Source organism: Triturus cristatus, chromosome 11, assembly GCF_964204655.1.
Source record: "Triturus cristatus chromosome 11, aTriCri1.1, whole genome shotgun sequence".
NCBI classification, from domain to species: domain Eukaryota; kingdom Metazoa; phylum Chordata; class Amphibia; order Caudata; family Salamandridae; genus Triturus; species Triturus cristatus.
The window spans coordinates 149,352,458-149,373,663 of record NC_140594.1 but is presented as its reverse complement, the minus strand read 5'-3'; the positions used below and the strand labels follow the sequence as shown (position 1 = coordinate 149,373,663).

The 21,206-nt window shown below is 47.1% G+C and overlaps 1 protein-coding gene across 7 annotated transcripts in view; it reads right to left on the bottom strand.

The window, feature by feature from the left end:
- SBNO1 (strawberry notch homolog 1) overlaps positions 1-21,206 on the bottom strand; it is a 1,282,279-nt gene that overhangs the window by 631,528 nt on the left and 629,545 nt on the right. For all 7 annotated transcript variants that reach the window (XM_085634811.1, XM_085634813.1, XM_085634807.1 and 4 more), the window contains one exon: positions 10,665-10,859. In XM_085634811.1, coding sequence (XP_085490937.1) covers positions 10,665-10,859 — 195 coding nt within the window. The remainder of the gene's footprint in view (positions 1-10,664; positions 10,860-21,206) is intronic.

The window sequence follows — 21,206 nt, the reverse complement described above, 5'->3', positions numbered from 1 at the left end:
GATGGCAGGCTGGGCAGGATCAGGCAGCGAGCACACTAGTGGACCAATAGTGTTCAGGGGGAACCTCTATGGTACCCTCTGGGTGAGTCCTAAGACCTTGGTCCCAGGACGTGACTCCCCCCAGCAGCTTTGCGATGCTCTACTTCGCCTTGAAGCCAGCCAGCACCTCCACGCCGGGTTCGAGGCCACCCTGATCCCGTTTGCAGTCCAAGTTATTTTTTTCTCGCAGTATCATTCCTAGTAGCGTCTGCTCATTGTGATTTGTCTGTTTTATTGTATTTGTATTTACTGTACTGTGCTGTGCCTGTGATTATTCTTTTTTCTAGCTTGGTTCATCTGTGCCCTCTGTCTGTTCCTGTTTTACCGCCGTTTTCCCTCTGCTGCTGACCCTCCCCTTCCGCCCAGCTCCCATCTCCCAGCTGCTCGTCCCTCCCACCTCCCCTACAAATGCCAACTGCAACACAGTCGGATAGCAGGAGCGCCGCCGGTGCGCTGAAGGCGCGCCAAAGGCAAGCCCATCTGCGCATGTCCGCGCCTGGACCACGCCCAGCGGCAGACCCCCTAGTTCTCGCAACCTCCACAAGACCGTACGCCGCTACAATGCAAAGACCCTCCACGCACTCAACGCCGGCCGCAATACCACCTGCTCGACTCCTTCGCCTCGGATGTCGCCTTCCTGGCGGAGACCTGGATGAACACCTCTTCGGCACCGGACATAGCCATAGCCATACCGGACAGCTACAATATCACATGCAGGGACCGGAACAAACCAGGAGGAGGAATCGCCATTATCCACAGGAACACCATCAGAATATCAACCAGCACCTAAGACACCCTCAGCATGGCCGAACACCTACACTTCCAGATCCACGTCGATCACAACACCACCCTCAGAGGAACCCTTGACTACAGACCCCTGGGACCCCGATCACAGTTCAGCGAATCCATCGCCGACCTCATCAGCACGCACGCCCTCACCTCCACAGACTACATCCTCCTCGGAGACCTGAATTTCCACCTCGAGGAAGCCAACAACAACAACTCCACAACAATGATCGACAACCTCGGACTCAAACAACTCGTCCCAACACCCACCCACTCTGCCGGAAACCCGCTCAACACCATCTTCTCTGCCAGCGATCACGTCACCTTCAGCCACACCACCGAACTCCACTGGACCGACCACCACTGGACCGACCACCACTGCATTTACTTCTCCTTCGAGAAACACACAGCACACAACCAACCGTTACGCATCCCACAACGCAAATGGAAAAAAGTCACCGAAGACCAGCTCATCACCACACTCGCTCGAGACCCTCCACCCGAGACCTCCGAGACAGACACAGCAGCCCACAACTTCAGACAATGGATCGATGACTAGGCCAACACCCTCGCCCCGATCAGGAAACTCCCCAACAGGCGCACCGACACGAGAGCCATCTGGTTCAACGCCGACCTCCAGAACTCCCAAGCACACCTGCTGAAGACTCAAGAAGCAATGGCGCTATGACCAGACACCAGATAACCACACAGCCCTCAAGAACGCCAAATGCAAACACCACCATCTCATCCGATCAGCCAAAAGAACCTCTTTCAAGGAACGCATCGACAACAACGCACACAACAGCAAAGAGCTCTTCAGCATCGTGAAAGAACTTGCCACCCCCAGCTCCATCTCCAATGACGTACCGCCATCGCAAGAACTCTGCAACTCCCTGGCTACCTTCTTCCACCGCAAGATTGCAGACATTCACAACAGCTTCGACATCCAGGTACCGACGACTGACGCCGACAACCCCAACTCAACACCCACCAAACACACCGACCTACTGCTCTCCTGGAACAATGTCAATGACGAAGTCACCATCAAAATCATGAACACCATCCACTTCGGCTCACCTTCCGACCCCTGCCCCCACCACATCTTCAACAAGGCAAGCGCCATCATCGCACCCCAACTCCGAAAGATCATCAACAGCTCCTTCAAGATCGCCACCTTCCCAGACAGCTGGAAACACGCCAAGATAACGCCCTCCTCAAGAAACCCAAGGCGGACCCAAAGAACCTCAAGAACTTCCGACCCATCTCCCTGCTCCCGTTCCCCGGTAAAAGTCATTGAGAAGACTGCCAACAGACAACTGTCCCACTTCCTGGAGGAGAACCACGTCCTGGACTCCTCCCAATCTGGCTTCCGCAGCAACCATAGCACCGAAACCACCCTCATCGCCGCCACTGACAACATCAGAACCATATTAGATAAAAGCAAAACCATGGCCCTCATCCTTCTGGACCTCTCGGCCGACTTCGACACCGTCTGCCACCACACCCTGCGCACACTCCTCCACGACACAGGGATCCGAGGAAAAACCCTGGACTGGATCACCTCCTTCCTCACCGGCAGAACCCAGAGAGTCCGCCTCCCCCGTTCCGATCCGAAGCCACCACGATCACCTGCGGCGTAACCCAAGGATCACCCCTCAGCCCGACCCTTTTCAACATCTACATGGCACCGCTCGCCAACATCGTCCAAGCACACCACCTCAACATCGTCTTGTACTCCAACTACACCCAGCTGATCCTCTCCCTCACCAAGGACCCAGCCACCGCCAAATCCAACCTTCACGAAGGAATGATGGCCATCGCAGACTGGATGAAGACCAGCCGACTGAAAATGAACTCCGACAAAACTGAGGTCCTCATCCTCGGCTCCACCCTCTCCGCATGGGATGACTCCTGGTGGCCGACCATGCTGGGAGCTGCCCCGACACTAACCATGCACGCAATCTGGGGTTCATCCTGGACTCAACGATCTCTATGACCCAGCAAGTCAACACTGTTTCATCCTCCTGCTTCAACACCCTTCGCATGCTCTGCAAGATCTCCAAATGGATCCCCACCAAAACCAGGAAAACGGTCACCCAAGCACTCGTCAGCAGCAGGCTGAACTATGGAAACGCTCTACGCAGGACCCATGGCCACACTCCAGAAGAGACTTCAACGCATACAAAACGCCTCGCACGCCTCATCCTCGGACTTCCTCGCCACAGCCACATCACCACCCACCTAAGAGACCTGCATTGGCCCCCAGTCAACAAAAGCATCACCTTCAAACTCCTCACTCACACCCACAAAGCACTCCACAACGCCGGACCAACCTACCTCAACGAAAGACTGTCCTACACCGCGAACCGCCAGCTTTGCTCCGCCGACCTCACCCTCGCCACTTTCCCACGCATCCGCCGAGCGACCACCGGCGGCAGATCATTCTCCCACCTCGCAGCAAAGACATGAAACACCCTCCCCCACCCCACCTGCGCCGGACCCAGGACCTGCTGACCTTAAGGAGACTCCTCAAAACGTGGCTGCTCGACCAGTAGCTGCCTCCCCACCCTCCCCCTTAGCACCTTGAGACCCTCATAGGTGAGTAGTGCGCTCTACAATTGCTTGCTTGGGTGCATTTATTTATAAATCCATAACTGAAATCAGTGTGGGTTTAATTTTTTATTTTTATTGTTTAATTAACAAAATCAGCAAATATATTGGGATAAATACATGGCACATCACATACATGAACTTGTGAGATCAAGTGAATGCAGGTCTGAGCAGCAGTAGGGCCAGTGTAGGTTACTACCGATCTATACATCACCAGACAGTGTTCAGCATATACCCCTTCCATGTGATGTGAGCTCTTACAGGACGGGGAAGAGCAACTCCTGCATCCTCCCACTCTTAAAACTCAGTCAAGTGTGTGGGCTTCGCTCACCTCCTCCTTTCTTCCAAGTCCATAGTAGGTCAGCCAGGGGGTCCAGATCTTTACAAACGTTTTGGGGCATCCTCTTGCCCTGTAGTCACCTTTTCTGCAACCATACATAGGTCCATGCTTGATCTCCATTCCACAAGTGTGGGAAAACCAGGGGCTCCCCAGCATCGGGCTACATCTCTTTTAGCAACTACCAGTCAGACGTTAAATAGTAGGAGTTTACTGGGGGAGATCCACTTCCAAGACAATACCCAATAGGATGCACTTAGCATTCATGAAGAGTTGTACCCCTAGTATCTGGGACCAGTAGGTTATGATATGCTGACATTCACAAAGTGTCTCGGCTCTCCCAATAGCGTGCAGGCGGACCCTGTCAAAATACATCCTGTGCAGGTTTTTTAATTATATCATGCGTAGTTTCAACTTGATGGCCACCTCTCTTGGGTGCATTAAGGCGGCTTCCGAGTCAATATCCTCCAACGGTCCTGTTGTGCTTTTCCATTTGGATCTAAAGGATTTAAATTTATCGGGGATGTTATTGATTAGGGTTTTATATGTCCATGATATGGCTTTACTAGCTACTTCTTCCTGGAGTAGCCTACCCCCTAGGCGCGCAAATTAGGGGAGGTCACCGGTATCCATCTTTTCCACCCTCCAAGTGTGTTTCAGCTGCAAATACTTATATCTTTGGGTGTCTTTCAGTTGGTACTCAGAATGGAGAACTGTGAATGGGATTAAGCCACCTTCTCTTAAAATGTTGCTCAGCCTAGAGATCCCAACTGTGTCCCAGTGCCTAAACCCTTGAAGCCTACCTATTTCCGGCATTCTCGTGCCTTCCCTGAGTGGGATCTCCCTCATAAGTCTCTTATCCCATTGCATTTGTCGTTCTGCTCCCTTCCAGGCCTCTATCGTCCTCAGGGTGACGGGGAGTAGTCGGCGGACTCCCTTGCCCCAATAGATGTAATGGAGATGTGTGGTTCTGGAACTGTACCCTTTCCAGGGCATAAGTGGGGTGATCTCCTGACGTTTCCCCATTCGTTAATTACAACCAGGTATGCTGCCCTGTAGTAGGACCGTATGTGGGATAGGGCAATGCCTCCATTATAGTGACTGCGTTGCAATGTCTGTAGCGCAACAATCGGGTGGCCCCCATCCCATAGAAGTGCACGTAGTACCCGATTAATTGCTGTAAAGACAGTCTCTGGTAATCTGCAGTATGTGTTTTGCAGTATATAGAGCAGTTTCTGGAGTGTAATCATTTTATACATAGGGGCTCTGCCCAGTAAAATCAAAGGAAGTGGTCTCCACCTCTTCATGGAATTTGTTAGAACCCACTTGATGTTATAGTTAAGGTTCATGCCATTGTACTATATGATTTTTGGTATTGACCTTTTACCTAGTTAGGTACTGCAGAAAATGTTTTCCCGGAAAACTAGCCTCATTAATTATGCATGAGAATTCTCAGAATCACAGCAGGATTACCATCTTCTGCATAATAACTGTAAAAGGGTCAACCCTTTTGTCATCCTCGGACGACATGACACAGCAAGGTAGAACCCCCGAGGGTACCTTTTGGGTATATATACACCACATCTATGTTGGGGCAGGCAGAGGAGACAGACTTCCATGCTGACACACTGACTTGAGACACTGAGGTTCCTGCACACAGACACTCCAGCTCGCAGTGGTCTGACATCCGTCGCGGGGTGTCCATCTCGAGACCAAGACGGGGTCCCACAGTCTCTCACTTCAGGTAATGGGGTTGGCTTCAGCCTAGGGGGATTCTTTTTTTTTTTTTGAAAATTTTATTGTGCAGAAAGAAGGGTACAAGCACGGGCCTACAACCACCTGGGCTGGCCGCTAGTAGGTAAAAAGTTCAAACAGTGCAAACACAATGACTGGCCCACCGGGGCTCCGCACTCTACAGAAGATCAGACTGCACGTAAAGGAAATCAGGATACACCCTTTTAACATAAATAACAACTTAAAACAAAAGCGAGGCAAGAAGACATGAGATGGGCGTCGGGCCACAGCAGGGGCACTTCCATACCCGACCACCCGATGGCAGTCAAGAAGAAGGGGAACTAAGAGGTAGGGGGGGCCTAGGGGGATTCTTGACTCCACACCTACATACATGCTAGGTACACCTAGTTAGGGTTGCATCGTGGGAGTACGCATTATTGTCATGCATTTATATACCTGCCTGTATTCATCGTTTTAGCCCTATGGTAGAAATCTACCATCCTTTTACTCTGTTGGTGCTTATAATCATCTATATCTGTTTCTGTCTTATGGTTGTTTCAGGTAAAAAAAAGGTTTGTTCTGAACACCGGCTGCCATGGAATCAAATTTGTTCAAATTCAATAGAAAGACAGTAGCAGACAAACCTTTTCCATCTGGCAGCGTAGCAGGAGCAAGTGGTTGGCCCGTCTGCTTTTTTGAGAATATTCATGCATTCAGGAGGTAGATTGAGGTAACCAAACTCTAAGACCTCAGGAGCCAGATGGCAAGGTTGAGACTTCAAGGGTCGAGGTGCCTGATTTCTCCACAGTTTTGCATGAGAAGGTCCGGTCTGTTGGGGAGCCTCTCTTGCGGAACCATCGAAAGCTTGATGAGACTGGCCAACTAGGCTTGTCTGGCTTGAGTGGGAGCCACTAGGATGAGAGTGAGGGAGGTTTGCCCTGTCCGCTGCACCACAAACAGAAGGACAGGCGGAAAACATAGGCAAATATCCCTTACTAGTTCATCCATAGTGCATTGGACTGTGGGAATCTGGAGGCAAAGTTTGAGCATTTTGCTTTTTTCTGTGGTGAAGAGGTCCACGTTCAGAGGCCCCCATCTCTGGAAGTACTAGAGGAGGAGTATCAGGTGGAATTCCCACTCGTGGAATTGTTGTTGCATCCTGGTGAGGTCGGCAAAATAGTTTTCCACTTACGGCAGGTATTCCATCAGCAAGTGGATAACATGGTGAAGAGCTGAGAAAAATTGGGAGCACGAGTGCCTCCCTGCAGCTGTATGTAATACATGGTTGTCGTGCATGTCTGGATGAGGACCACCCTGCCCTCTAGGTGGGGGAGGAAGGCCTTAAGGACTAGATGGACAGTTAACCGCTCCAGATACTTGATGTGGAGGCTCCTGTAATCAGAACATTTCCATATGGTCACTCTTCAGGATACCATTTTACTGCTACAGCAAGGCGAGTTTATGGATCCCACTGAATCTGGACAGTCAGGTTGTAAAGATAAACCCCTCACCCAGTGAGAGATTCAGTCATTGTAAGGTTCATCTGCGGAACTGGGACATGAAGAGGTTGCCTTTGCAACAAATTGTTGGCGTTACACTACTGCAGAGAGCAACAACCGTGGCGGATGATCAACACTAGATCTTCCCAATGACCCTCCCCATCGGAGACCATTTATGCAATAAGAATTGCTGCAGTGGGCACATGTGTAATCTTGTGCTATGGTGATGCAGGAGGCCATCATGTTTAGGAGGTGCAAGCCTGACCCGTTTAACTTCTTTATCTGGATGATGAAAAAGAGTGAGTAATACATTAAAGGACTCTACTCTCGTCAGACTGGTATAGGCTTGGCCAACCACTGCACTGAGAATGGCTCTCAAACAGGGTTGGATTTGAAGGGGCTGGAGATGGAAGTTCCCAGTGTTGATGGTAAAGCCCAGTTCATAATGTAGGTTTTTAGTTGCATGGGTGTGTGCATGACAATGCTGTTGCATTCCGCTCTTTATCAATCAATTGTCCAGATGGGAACAAGTGTATGCCCTGTCTTCGCAGGTGCGCAGCTACCGCTGCAAAGCAGTTTGCTAAAACTGTGTGGTAGGCATGCCGAAGGGCAGCACTTTTAACTGGTAGGGTTAGCCACTTACCACAAACCAGAGGTGGAGCTGATGTGCTGGGTGAATCTTCATGTGGAAGTAGGTGTATCTAAGATCGATGTTGTCTGGTCAGGCGGGAAGGAGTGGCAAGTCCTTGCTTGGCAGGGGCAGGTTCTTTGGGGGACGCACCTTTGCTTCTAAATTTGGTGCTATTCCCACTTGAAGCACCCCTGAAGTATCCTCTTGTGGAGGTTTGTTGGATTAGCAGACATTGTAAAGACTCGGAGTTGGTCTGGGAGCCTCAACAATATGTTGAGCAGCAAAAGGAACCATGCGGGGTAGGAGTTTTTACAGAGCACATGGCATTCCCCATGTCACACTTTTCTCCAATATCTGATCAACCTAAGAGATGTTCCCCATCAAAGGGGAAGGAGGGGAGAGGGAAAGGAAAAGGGGGATGGGCAAAAGGGGGGGAAGGAGAGCAAAAGGGGGGGGAAGGAGGGCAAAAGGGGGGGGAAGGAGGGCAAAAGGGGGGGGGAGGAGGGCAAAAGGGGGGGGAAGGAGGGCAAAGGGGGGGGAAGGAGGGCAAAGGGGGGGGAAGGAGGGCAAAGGGGGGGAAGGAGGGCAAAGGGGGGGGAAGGGCAAAGGGGGGGAAGGGCAAAGGGGGGGGAAGGGCAAAGGGGGGGGAAGGGCAAAGGGGGGGGAAGGGCAAAATGGGGGGAAGGGCAAAATGGGGGGAAGGGCAAAATGGGGGGAAGGGCAAAATGGGGGGAAGGGCAAAATGGGGGGAAGGGCAAAATGGGGAGGAGGGAAAAATATGGGGGAGGGAAAAATGGGGGAGGGAAAAATGGGGGAGGGAAAAATGGGGGAGGGAAAAATGGGGGAGGGAAAAATGGGGGAGGGAAAAATGGGGGAGGGAAAAATGGGGGAGGGGGAAATGGGGGGGAAATGGGGGGAAATGGGGGAGGGGGAAATGGGGGAGGGAAAAATGGGGGGAAATGGGGGGGGAGGGAGAAATGGGGGGGAATGGGGGGGAATGGGGGGGGAGGGAAAAATGGGGGGGGAATGGGTGGGGAGGGAAAATAGGGGGGGAATGGGTGGGGAGGGAAAAACGGGGAAGGGGAATTGGTGAGCTTGCCTTCAGGGACCAGCTTGTGGCCTCTTACGGTGCTCCTCCGAGATATGTTGGAGGAGCTCCTTCATCTCATCTCAGTAGGCCGGTCGTCAACGGTAAGCAGGCTGACAGAGTTGGCAATACGCCAATGATTGGCACACTGTACCGCAAGATGCTTGCCAGTCGTGTCTGTATGTTTACTTTCTTTGTCCGGATGAGGGGCTTCACGGGTGCCACAGTATGCACCACTAGGGAATAAGGAAGGAGTTGGTGCCTAATGTAGACAGATCATAAAACGAAGCCTTTCAATTTTTATTCTAATCTAACCTTGGAAGGGGTCTCTAGCCTTAGTCTGCTCTCTGAAAATATCAGAAGCAGGTTTAAGCATCCCTTTCAACATGGGCAGGCACTGTGTGGAGCAGCGGAAAGTTTCAAAAGGAAAATCCTCTAACAGGCTCGTGGTGCATTCACGCACTATGATATGCTGCAGCCCTAGCAAAGACGTCATTGTAGGAGGCTGGGTCGTCTGGAGCAGAGGGTGGGGTGTGGTAAATATCAGGAGCTGAATCCCCTGGTGGATCCACATGATCGGAATCCCATGCGTCTCCTTGTGGGGGCAGCTTGTATGGTTAGGTGCAGGAGTCAAAAGTTGAGGGTCGTTAACAACCACTGCCAGAAGAAAGTGGAAGACCAGAAGCCTATCTCTGCTGGTATAGATAGGCTGAACGCCTATTGCGGAGTGGAAGCTAGGAACAATGACGAGGATGGGAGATTGGGGCGACAAGTCTTTACTCACTACCTGTTGAGCTGGCAAGAGGCCTTTGAACTTTAGGTCAGAGCCGGAACTCTCTTCAAGCAAGAAAGCCTCATCGGTAGCTGATGGCCCGCTATGCTGAGTGAGCGGGGGTGGGGTATATACGGGAGGGGTGGGGCTGAGGGGCACTAGGGGTCACAGGGGGGATAAAAAAAAATACCTACAGCATTCTCCATCACGCTCTAACTCTTCAGGAAGGCACAGGCTCCCAGAATGCGTTGTGGCCAATCCTGAAGCTGCTCTCACACAGAGAGCAGCTTCAGGATTGGCCTGAGCTCCCACAATTCACACTCCAGGACAGACTGAGTCTGTGCCTGCTCGGAATAACACAGCAGCATTGCTGGGTTGGAGAGAGCATTTACTGCACATGATGGGAGTGCACTTACATCAGTGCCTGTCACTACCAGTCCCCGCCCCCAAGACTAGGCAGGAAAGGAAAAATAAAATTAGTGCAATTTTATTTTTCCTTTCCGGCTGTTTTTTGGGGTGAGGGTGACGCGCCTCTGCCAAAGCAGAGGACTCGCCGCTGCTTCTACTACTGACCTTGTAAGGCTATGGTTGAATTAAAGATTGCCCAGGTCTTAACTTTAGTTTTCAGGGAATCCGATTGGTCCTCCAAATCCTCTACCTGCAAACCTCTCATAACTCCACAAACCACAATACATGCCTCAATCAAGATGCCTCTTGATTTCAAATGGCGTTCGAAATACCCTGACACCTATAGTGGGGATCAGAAAACCAATTTGAGAAATAGCAGTAGCAGCATTTGATCTGATTCCAACAGCAATTTTATAGTACTGGCAAGAAAAGGAAACATGTAGTGACTATGATATTTTGGCCGTCCTGCAGTAGATATTTCCCTGAAAATCAGTACTACCAATGAAGGGGGATAGATATAACATGAAAAAAGAATTAATGATTTACTGTTTCTTCAAAAACTGTAGACTAATGTATAGGCCTTATTTTGTATTACGATTGTCTTATTGAAACATTAGACCTCAATACATTTATTGTCCAACTTGGAGTAATGAGGAGAATTAACAAATCAGCTAGGTTTGTTTCTTGGAATTTAACATTTGTCAAGTAGCTTAATTATGAATGGTACAATGCAGTTATTGAAATAATTTTTACCCACGCACCATCTTCATCCTCCTCACTTGATTCGTCCCGAAATGGATTAAAATCATCCTCTCCTGAACTCAAAGATTTCACACTTTCATTGTCAGAATCTCTCTTGTTAGAGGCGTCCGAATCACTGTCCATTTCAGAAGAACTACTGCCAGCAAGACCGCCAACCTTACGTGGTTTTTTAGCTTCCCTTTCTATATCTTCACCTGAGAAAGATAATGTGATTTATGTGTAAGTTCTTTCATCTTTAAACAGGAAAAAAATTCACTTTCATATCAGATTACACCTCTGTACACAAAACAAGTACAAGTGTTTGATTAAATATACACGCCGATAAAAGCACAACCACTGTGGGAAGCTAGACACAGAATTCAATTAAACTTTAAGCAAAAATGGACACTTAATTTGAACTCAATAATCAAAACTTACAATCTTGCAACAAAATAATTTCAGGTCCTCGGCAAACCCTAAAAATAGCCAAATAACTAATTTACTTGTCTTTGGTAATGTTTTTAACATCTTTAATCATGCAGATTACTTTCTTTAACCGCTTCACTTGTGCCTGACTAGATCAGGAGATTTGTTGAGCACTTATCTCTACTAGCGTGACAAGGTCCAGTACAGCGACTTCAAACGCATCTCTGCCCCACCAGCAGGGACTTTCTGGCCACCAAAAAAGGCACCACATGTACCAATGAAGACCATTCCATCATCTTTATGTGCCCCCTGCCCCCACCACATGAATGTAAAGAGAGCAGAATAACTGGTACAGCAGCAATAAAATGCAGTAAGGACAAGGGGACCTGACTAATCTGCAGGAGCAATAATATCAGAAAGAAATGTTACGTGCCCTGTAAGCATCTGTTAGAGGCATGCAGTGCTGTAGATTCACATGCTCATCATAAGTCTGCCACCGGATGTTGGGCTCGGAAGTGTGCAACTTGTTTTCTTTGACAAAGTCGCTCAAGTCAAAAGGTACAGTGACTCCTCCTATGGCTCGAATTGCGCATCAGCTTCACTGTTAAAATGTTTTTAGCATGGTGAGTGAAGATGAAAATGGAGCATAGAAAAACAGAAAATGACCATGCAAAAAAGAAAAGTTGCCACAACAACCTGAGGCTTCTGGGGAAAAGGGTGGGCGCATGTGAATCTACAGCACTACATACCACAAACAGATGCTTACAAGGTAATTAAGATGTTCAGTTTGTGGCATGTGTAGCTGTAGATAAACAGGTTCTATAAAACAGTTCTCCCTTAAGCAATGGCTAGCCGGAGAATGCTGGAGAGCTTGGACAACATGATCTTATTGGCGTGTAAAAAATCCACACAGTAATGCTTAGTGAATATGTGTGGAGTGGACCAAGTAGCTGCTTTAAATTTGTCAGCTATGGGCATGTTACCAAGGAAAGCCAAGGAGTCCCCCCTTTTTGTGGGTAGAGTGGGGCCTACGTGGTGCAAGCAGTTGACTTTTGGCTTTAGTGCATTAAGTCTGAATGGATTTGTTTAGCCACCTGCCTATGCCCACTTTGGATTGAGTATAGCCTTTGTGTGTTTTTAGGTCTCGCCTGACCCAGCGCATGCGCTGGTCTGGCGAGACTTATTGAGAGGGCTCCAAAAAGTGCTACCAGGCCAGCCTAGAGCTACAGTGCATGTGCGCGGGCGCGCGCATCGCGCTTTACCGCGATTACTTTCACTTTCGCGGCCGCTTTGATATTTGATCGTGATCACTTTCGCGGCCGCTTTGCATAGCCAATAGGTCTCGCTTTTTGGACCTTATAAGTATTTAGTTATGCAACTGTTGCATGGCTAAACACTTATAAGGTCCCAAAGGCGAGACCTATTGGCCATGCCAATGCTTGTTCTGAATGGGATCAAGTACTAATGCATCTTGCAAAAGGGTTTTGTTCTATCAATGTAGCAAAAGGCTCTTTTGACATCTAGCCAGTGAAGAGTCCTCTCCGCCACGGAGTCTGGATGTGGGAAATACACTGAGTTCAATAGTTTGGTTAATGTGAAAAAAAGATACCACGTTGAGCAGAAATTTTGGATTAGTCCCAAGGATGACTATCCTTGTGCACCTGAATGGTTCCACAAGGGTAAGCGCTGGACACTCACTCACTCACCTGAGAGATGTAATGTTAATTAGGAAGGCAACCTTCCAAGAGAGGGCGAGACTAAAGGGGCTTAAAAGGAGTGCCCATGAGTCGAACGAGGACAACACTGAAGTTCCAGAGAGGCGCTGGGGGTAACATTGGTGGACTACCCGGTTTAAGTCCCTTCACAAAGGCTTTGAAGACTGGGAACCTGAAAAAGGAACTGCAGCCAAGTAGGGACGTATAGGGAGGCGTGATGCCTGCAGATGGAGCAGGTACCAAATGGTCTTGGAATGCTGACTGCAATAGGAAAATGTGTTTAGGTAGGTAGTAATGAACACATCTTTCCCATTTGGCTGCATAGCAGCTCCGTGTGGTGGGTCTATGGGCATCCTTATGGACATAAATTCAGGAGGCAGACTGAGATAGCCAAATTCTAAGACTTGCTGAGCTAAATTGCAAGATTTTAATGCCTGGGGGTTTGGGTACCTTACAGTGCCCTGGTTCAGATTAAGATTCTGGGTGAGGACTGGCAGGTTGAGTAGTGTCTCGTGGTCACTAGGGATAAGCCGAGAAGGGTGATGGGTTAGAGTTGCCAGGCCCACGTGGGAGGGACTAGGTTGAGAGTGAGCAATGTTTGCTGAAGCTTCTGGACCACATATGGAAGGAGTGGGAGAGGAGGGAAAATGTAGGCAAATATCCCTGACCAGTTCATCCACAGTATATTGCAATGGAATGTGGGTGTGAGAACCTGGATGCAAAGCTTAGGATTTGATGCTTTTGGTGGTGGCAAAGAGGTCTACATCACGGAACCCACAACAACAGAAGTACAGGAGTAACACTTTTTAGGTGGAGATGCCATATTCTGCTGAGCAGGTCTGCAAAGTCGTCTACTTCTAGTAGTTACTCTGCCAGTAGACGTTGGTGGAGGATTGCCTACCATTAAATGCCCTGTGCTAACATTGAAAGCTGTTCTGAGTGTGTGCTGCTTTCTTGCTGGAGGTAGTACATGCTGGTCAGGTTGTCTGTGCGGATGACAACCACCTATTATTGTATGAGGCAGAAGAAAGCTAAAGCTTTGGCAGCCAACTGGATGGCCAGTACTTCTAGGTACGTGATGTGAAAACCCAGTTGGTGGAGTGCCCATATACTCTGAACGGCCAAGTCCTGTAAATGTGCCCACCACCTGATGAGCAAAGACTCCATGGTCACATGTAGAACTGGGTCAAGAAAGAGCTGGCCCTGGAACACATTGTTGCTATTCCATCAACAGAGAGAGATGGGTGCTGGGCCAAATCAATTCTAGATCTTGCCAGTGACCCTCTGGTTGTGACCATTGTGCAACTAGGCACTCTTATAGCAGATGCATGTGCAGTCTGGCATGGGAAACTGTGGCAATAGAGGAGGAAATCATGCTGATGATGTGAAGACTTAAGTGGCTATCTGGCTGAAAAAGAAGCAGTAACGACTGCAAAGCTTGAATCTGGGCTTAACTGGGGTTCACTTTCCCAGTGACTGTTAAAAACAGCTCCCAGGAAAGGATGTACGAGAAGGGGTTCAAGGTGGTATTTTGTGTGGATAGCAAACCCTAGATCATGCAAAATGTCTATGGTGATCTGGGAACGGGTAAAGCCTATTTGTTAGCGCTCTAGATCAGCCAGTCCAATTAAGGGAATGCATGGTTGTCCCTTGTGAGGAAATGGTGTGTATTATATGGTGTGGTTGTGAGGTACCACACTATAAAATACACACCATTTCCTCACAAGCAAAAACCACGTGTTCATACACTATCAACCCCTTTAGGACCAGTCAGGTTTAATTTTCTAAACCTTACCTCAACCCAGGGTAGCTGTGGCCCTGAGCAGTCAGACTTCCACAAACGAACAAGTGTAAAGCATTTAAACAGCATCAAAATAAAGGAAGAAAATAAAACGCGACACTCATGAAAACGGACACCAATTTATAAAAAATAGTTTAGATTTGTATATAATTTTGAATGCCCCAACTAAAAGGATCCACTGGAGGGTTCAGGAGATACATCATTTATAAGTTATAGTAAACTTTCACTTTTGACTTAACCGCGAACAAGCATTGCCAGATTCACCAAATTTGACACGAAACTTTAAGTAAAAATGTGGTCTGTATCAATGAGCTTACCTAGAGGTACTTTAGGCAACCAACTACAGGAGGGAGCCAGTCAGGGTCACCAGCAAGGTCCACAGAAACCATTAGTGCAACAGGAAAAGTAGTCTTCACTCCAGTTCCCGGGTCAGTGGCTCCTTCCCATTGAGGTCTATGGAGTGGTCCTGACGCAAAGGATATAGGACGCTGAATATGAAGATTAAGTGCAACGGACTAGTCTCTTCCTGAGGCTACTTAGTTCATGGGTTTGGTGAGGCAATCCTGCCACAGCGGTCGACATACCTCGAAGTACTCTTGAGCGTGGCAGAAGTCCAGTTGCCACTGGGCTAACAGTCGCCTGGTACAGCAGTTTCAGCAGTTCCAAATTTTGGGGGTTACCTTCCAGACGACCAAACTGTAATCCAAGGGCTCTCCCGAGCCAAGCAGAATCGGGGGCAACTTTTGAGCATCAAGTCCTAGTTCTTGGGTGGCACTGCAGTGAGGAGCATTGGTTCAGAAACCTGGGATCCCAACTTGCCCCAGAAGTCTATTTCAGCTGTTGAAGTGCTGTGCTGCCAACAGGTCAGCCAACTGACCCTTTGAGTATCTTTCTTCGGCTGGGCTCTGTTGTCGACTTCTCCAGGAGAAGGACACAGCAGACAGTCCTTTTCTTTGCTAGCCACAGGTTCAGCAGATGCAATCTTCTCTTTGCCAAGTCCTTGGTGCTGCAGGGCAGTCCTTCAGTCCCACAAGATCGGAGTGTCAGGGATGCTTCTTTTAAGCCCAGAAAGTGCCCCCAGGTAAGGTCACAGTCACTAGCCAATTAGCTACTAGGTTCCGTGCCTCATGACAACTTCCTGAGAATTCTGGCATCTAGCTATACCAGAGTGTTCTTTCCTGCAAAATAAAGATAGACCCTCTTTCTTGGTCTTGAAAGCTTGGTAGACAGGGACAGTTCAGAGGGATTGCCTGAACTGTGCTGCTTACTGCACAGGTACTTCCTCAGGGGTGCCTCCCACATGTGCCTGGAAGCCAGGTGAGTGATGGACACCAGAACAAGTGTCCAGGCGAACTCCAACATTCCCTTAGGCAGATTTTGGCTGAATAAGGCACAACCAACTGTGGTGCCATTGTGTGTGGTACTAGGTAAGGGCTCGTGGAAGGTGGGGGGCACAAGTTTATTCACCTTTTGCCAATTCATTAACACTGCATGCTGGCAGGTGTTTGGTGCAATACGTTGTGGTTCCTCACTTGCAGGCAGCGCTTGGAGAGCAGAAACGAAATGGTTACTTACCAGTAGGAGTAGTTTTGCAGCTTGAAGAGTTTTCTGGATTCACATGCTGTGCATTATTCTGTCATTTAGTGGTTGGGTCCGGAATGGTCTTTTTTTGGTTTTTGTTTGGGGCGTTGTCAACCACCATTTTGTGCTAGGTGGGAGAAAGTGCCCTCTTTCTGCATGGTTGCCCCCACTTTTTGCTGAACAGCTGATAAGCTTTGACTAAGTGTGCCCTGGGCTCTTGATAATCGGGTACCCAGGGCTTATGTTCTTTCCCTAGAACTGCTTTGAAAATAAAACCCAATTGGCATCTCTAGCCACAGGTCAGCCCCTGGTAAATAGTACCACAGGCACCCAGGGCACTGTGACCAGGGAAGACCTCTAAGGGCTGCAGCACATATTGTGCCACCCTTAGAGGCCCTGTACCATTACACTCACACACTGCCCTTGCAGGCTGCGTGTTTTGGTGCAGGACAAAGTGAAGAATCGACGTGGCACACATCCCTGTGTCAGGAAAAATTAGGGAGGAACCCTATGTTTTGGATAATCGGGACAGGGTGACAACAGGAAACAGAAAAGTCCCTTACAAAGAATATCGGGATCATGTGTTGAGCCAAAAAAATATATATAACAGTGTAACAGTTGACTACGGCAATAAGTTAAAACAAATATTCACAAAAGTGAGATACAAATTGCAAGTTTATTCAAAATTGATTACAAATTATTGATTAATGATTAAAAAGTCTTGTTAAAAAATTAGACATAAAATAAGCATAACAAATAAGGACGATACATGAATTACAACACAGAGTTGAAGATCATAAAGAAAACTACACAAAAAAACAGTCGAAGCGGGGTTTCAGTATCACTTGATAAAAACACCTTCAGGACAGTTTTCTGTAATGATTTAAAAAAACATTTATTTAACACATTTCATATCTCTTAAATGTCTAGTCATAGTAGGTAAACATTGCAGTGAAAATTTTAGTAGAGCAAAAGTTACACTGAAAAATTATGAATGTTGTGCTTTATTATAGATCAGCAAGACAGGTTCAATTTATCAAAAAAATGTTTTGGTTACATAATCTGTAAACTAATTTGTTTTTGAGACAACACATGATCCACGTTCATGTCATGAAACCTACCTAGAGGTATTGAGCGGTTCCTTGATATACTAATAGAGATGTAACCTTCTTCCGGATATAGATAAAATGGAAAAATATCTCTGGATAAGACCAATTTAATTAAAAAAACAACAAGAGGGTTTTTTTTTTATACAATCAACCTAAACTAACAGCCGTGCCTGGTTCATTTTCTCCAAGTTTTAAGGTTAACGTACCTTTTTATGTGGTACTTTTTGCGCTGACAGGCAATAATTTATTATTTGGAAGCTAGAAGACAGCGCACTAAACGCTAAAGCTGTCATTCCTTCATGCACGCTTACCTATTAAAATTTCTGCGGCCTCCCTGCTCCAACACGAACGTCTTCCGGGTCTGGATATATGCAAACATGACCCGTTACGTTCTTTAAATATCTTGTGTTTATGTCATGTGAATGGGTCATGTTTGTGTATATCCTGACCCGGAAGACGTTCGTGTTGGAGCAGGGAGGCCGCAGAAATTTTAATAGGTAAGCGTGCATAAAGAAATGACAGCTTTAGCGTTTAGTGCGCTATCTTCTCGCTTCCAAATAATACATTATTGCCTGTCAGCGGCGTGCAATAACTAGCATTGCTGACTTCAGGTTATTTCACTCACACTGAGAGACGAGCGTAATAGCCCGTCAACTTGATTTTTAAGCAGACATTCAAATATCTAGCATAGTATATCTGACGTTGTGGATATCTGCAACAAGTAAGATAACTTGCAAAATTACAAACGAGAGAAACATGTAGTAGCATCACGCTTCATGTTGAGCTGGATATGATAGCTCATTATCGGACAATATGTCGATGTTCAGCAACTAGCATTCCCCATTCTCACTCGTGAATATCCCGAGCGAGTATAGCTTACACAAGCTTAACTAATACACTCAGGACGACACTATTGAGTTGCCCCATGAGAGCTGTGTTTTACACATCTCATAGAAACAACGGTCTCGTTTATTCGAAATCATTTCCTGACCATGGTTTGAAACAATATTAAATTTATGCAGTTATTCGAGCAGAGACAAACTCCCTGCATTTACTAATAACCTGTTTTGCTATTAGATATAATATTAGCTTAAATATGAAAGTAGATATATGACCCTAAGATGAATAGTGGAGAGACTGTCCGTATATATATTTTTAGTTTTTCTTTAAAATATTTTTGTTTGAGAGAACCATGAGTTATGGGGGAATAAAAATATATATTGGCATCAGGATCTGTTTCCCCGTTGTCCTCCATAGATATATATTATGAGGATGGTCACTGAAATAAATATAGTCAATAAAAACATTTTAGAGCTAGCAAGCTAAAACACAAAACAAATTTAAAAATGTGCTTGTTGTCCGCAGATTCTCTCAAGTTGCAATATCACAAGAGCAACAATACCAGGTAAAACATGGGTGACTGAGAGCACTAAAATCTATTAACATTTTACTTTCATTATTGGTAAATACATTTTCTCTCTCTTCGCTTTACCTTTGTCTAATGATAAAAAAGTCGGCAACATGTCAAGTAGTGACACAATCACGGTGTACCTATTCTGTTGACGTAAAGCAACTTGTAATTGGTAAGGTTAGAACAATTACACAGATAAAAGTGAACAAAATTAATTTGTGTTGAGATATTCATGTGTGCTAATTATTTTTAAGGGATATATAAACATAGATCCTTCTTACTATTGGTGGCTCCACACAACGCAACTATCTAATAACAGTACCACATAAAAGGAATATGCTACTTACCAGTATGCATCTGTTCTTGGCATGTAGAGCTGCAGAGCCACACACTTAGGATAAGATCGCCATCTGGTGTTGGGCTCGGATGCTTGCAGGTTGTTGTTGTCTTCGGAAGAAGTCTTTTGGTCACGAGATAGGTGACTCCTCCCATGGACTACAGTGCGCATGGCCATCCACTCCATCCTCAGATTGTTTTTCGCCATGATGGGAAATGATGGAGTGTGTAAGAATAAAGAAAGGATGTCCATCTGTAATGTCTAATTAAGACAATCCTGGAACAGATGCAGGTCCCGGGGAGGTGGGTGGGCGTGTGTGGCTCTGCAGCTCTACATGCCAAGAACAGATGCATACTGGTAAGTAGCATATTCCGTTCGAGGCATATGAGCTGCAGATCACACACTTAGGATAGACTATACAGCAGTGTCTCCCCTAGCGGTGGTCACCTGTATCAGTTGCAGCAGTTTGGAATAAAGTTTTAAGGACAGCCTGACCCACAGAAGCTTGTTGTTTGGCTTGCACATCAACACAGTAATGTTTAGTGAAGGTGTGTGTTGTAGACCATGTGGCTGCCTTACAAATATCTTCTAAGGGAATGTTTCCTAAGAATGCCATGGAAGCCCCTATTTTGTGTGTGGAGTGCGCTCTAGGGGGAACTGTTAGAGTGCGTTTAGCTTTTTGGTAACATATTTGGATACATTTAACTATCCACCTGGCTATCCCTGATTTGGAAATGGGGTTGCCTTTATGTGGCGGAGAGAAAGCAAAAAACAATTGTTTGGTTTTGCGGAAAGATTTGGTTCTGTCAATGTAATAAAGCAGGGCTCTTTTAACATCTAAGGTATGAAGAGCTCTTTCAGCTACCGAGTCCGGATTTGGGAAGAACACTGGTAGCTCGACTGATTGGTTAAGATGGAATGGAGAAATGACTTTTGGCAGGAATTTTGGATTTGTTCTAAGAACCACTTTGTTACCATGTAGTTGTAGGAATGGTTCTTGTATGGTTAAAGCCTGGATTTCACTTACCCTTCGAAGGGATGTGATAGCAATAAGGAAAGCCACTTTCCATGTAAGGAATTGTAGTTCGCATTTATGCAGAGGTTCAAATGGGGGACCCATGTGCCTAGTGAGAACAATATTTAGATTCCACACTGGAGAGGGTGGTAATCTGGGAGGAATAATCCTTTTAAGACCTTCCATGAAGGCTTTGATCGCAGGCACTTTAAATAGTGACAAGTGTTGTCGATTTTGTAAGTAGGCTGCTAATGCTGCTAGGTGGAGACGTATGGATGAGTGCGCTAAATTACATCTTTGCAAGTGTAGTAAGTAGCAAATGATGTTCTGGATGGATGCATCCAGTGGGCGTATATCATTGTTAGTGCAGTAAATGGCAAATCTTTTCCATTTTGCAGCGTAGCAGGCTCTAGTAGCAGGCCGTCTGGCCTCTTTTATAATATTCATGCAGTCTGGTGGTAGGTTGAGGTAACCGAACTCTAGGACTTCAGGAGCCAGATCGCTAGGTTCAGTTGATGTGGATCGGGGTGTCTGATTTCTCCATGGTTCTGGGTTAATAAGGACGGGGAGAGGCGCAGTCTTTGGTGTGGAACTAGAGAGAGTTCCAGCAGTGTTGTGAACCAGGGTTGACGTGCCCATGTGGGAGCTACTAGTATCAGCTTGAGAGACTGTTGCCTGAGCTTGCGTACCACGAATGGAATGAGTGGGAGAGGCGGAAAAGCGTATGCAAATCTGCCTGACCAGTTCATCCATATCGCATTGCCCTTCGACTGTGGGTGGGGAAACCTGGCGGCGAAGGTTGGGCATTTTGCGTTTTCGTGCGTGGCGAACAGGTCTATGTCTGGTTGGCCCCATTTTTGGAAGAATGGGAGTAGGACTTGTGGGTGTAATTCCCATTTGTGGATCTGTTGGGTTTGTCGACTCAACAAATCGGAAATCTGATTGTGAACTCCTGGAAGGTGTTCTGCCAGCAGGTAGATGTTCTGGGGAATTGCCCATCTCCAAATGTTCTGTGCGAGCTGGGACAGTTGGAGAGAATGTGTGACTCCTTGTTTCTGTATGTAATACATGGCTGTCATGTTGTCGGTCCGGATGAGGACAGTTTTGTTCTTTAGATGTAATTGGAATGATTTCAATGCTAGGAACACTGCCAGTAGTTCCAGGTAA